This window comes from Monoraphidium neglectum (assembly GCF_000611645.1).
Source record: "Monoraphidium neglectum strain SAG 48.87 unplaced genomic scaffold scaffold04797, whole genome shotgun sequence".
Taxonomy (NCBI): domain Eukaryota; kingdom Viridiplantae; phylum Chlorophyta; class Chlorophyceae; order Sphaeropleales; family Selenastraceae; genus Monoraphidium; species Monoraphidium neglectum.
This window is the reverse complement of record NW_014008832.1, coordinates 3,371-4,143: the sequence shown is the minus strand read 5'-3', so window position 1 is coordinate 4,143 and position 773 is coordinate 3,371. Positions and strand designations below refer to the sequence as shown.

Sequence of the window (773 nt, the reverse complement as noted above, 5' to 3'; positions counted from 1 at the left end):
CCCCCTGTACCACCCCCTCACACACATGGATTTTTTCGCGCAAACACCCCCCCCCCACACACACACACACACACGTGCGCGCGCGCGCACACATGTGCGTCCACTCACACGTGCACACCCACTCGTACACACACTGCAGGGAATGGGGCGTCGCGCCGCTGCACGTGCGCGAGGGCGGCACCATGCCCGTGGCCAGCCTCATCGAGAAGCTGCTCGGCGCCCCCGCGCTACTAATTCCCATGGGCCAGTCGTCGGACAATTGCCACCTCGCGAACGAGCGGCTGAGGCGCCTCAACCTCGTGAAAGGGAAGAACGTGGTGCGCCATCTGTTGGAAGAGCTCGTCGCCGCGTCGGCGGGCGCGCGGCCCGCGGCCGCGCGCGCGGGCTCGGCGGCCGGGACGGCGGCGGCGATCGCGGCGGCGATGGGGGGCGGGGGGCTCGCGGACGGCGGCGCGGGCGCGGCAGCGGGGCTGTAGCGTCGCCGCGCGGAGGGACGCAGGGGGAGCGCACGCCCGCCCACGCGCGCGGCCGCTCTCGTTTCTCGGTTGATGGCCGCTCGATTTTTGCTGGTGTACGCGCGACAAGCGTGCCGCTGGCAGCTTGGTTGGAAGCGTTTGAATTGTGATGTGCGACGAGCGGCGAAAAGCATCTTGGTGCTGGGCAGGCGCGTCGAGCGACAGCAGCAGCAGCGCTGCCGTCGTGCGCCTCCCGGGGGCGTGCCACTTGCCAGGAGAGCCGCTGGGAATATTCTACCGCCGCTGGCTTTCAGCAGG

At 70.0% G+C, this 773-nt stretch overlaps 1 protein-coding gene across 1 annotated transcript; it reads left to right on the top strand.

Moving 5' to 3' along the window:
• Positions 1–139: 139 nt before the first annotated feature.
• On the top strand, positions 140–476 carry MNEG_14827 (hypothetical protein; the record flags this gene model as incomplete). The annotated part of the gene is made up of 1 exon (XM_014036702.1): positions 140–476. A coding segment is annotated over one exon (337 nt), but the record flags the coding sequence as incomplete, so codon positions are not given.
• Between the last annotated feature and the right edge of the window lie 297 nt (positions 477–773).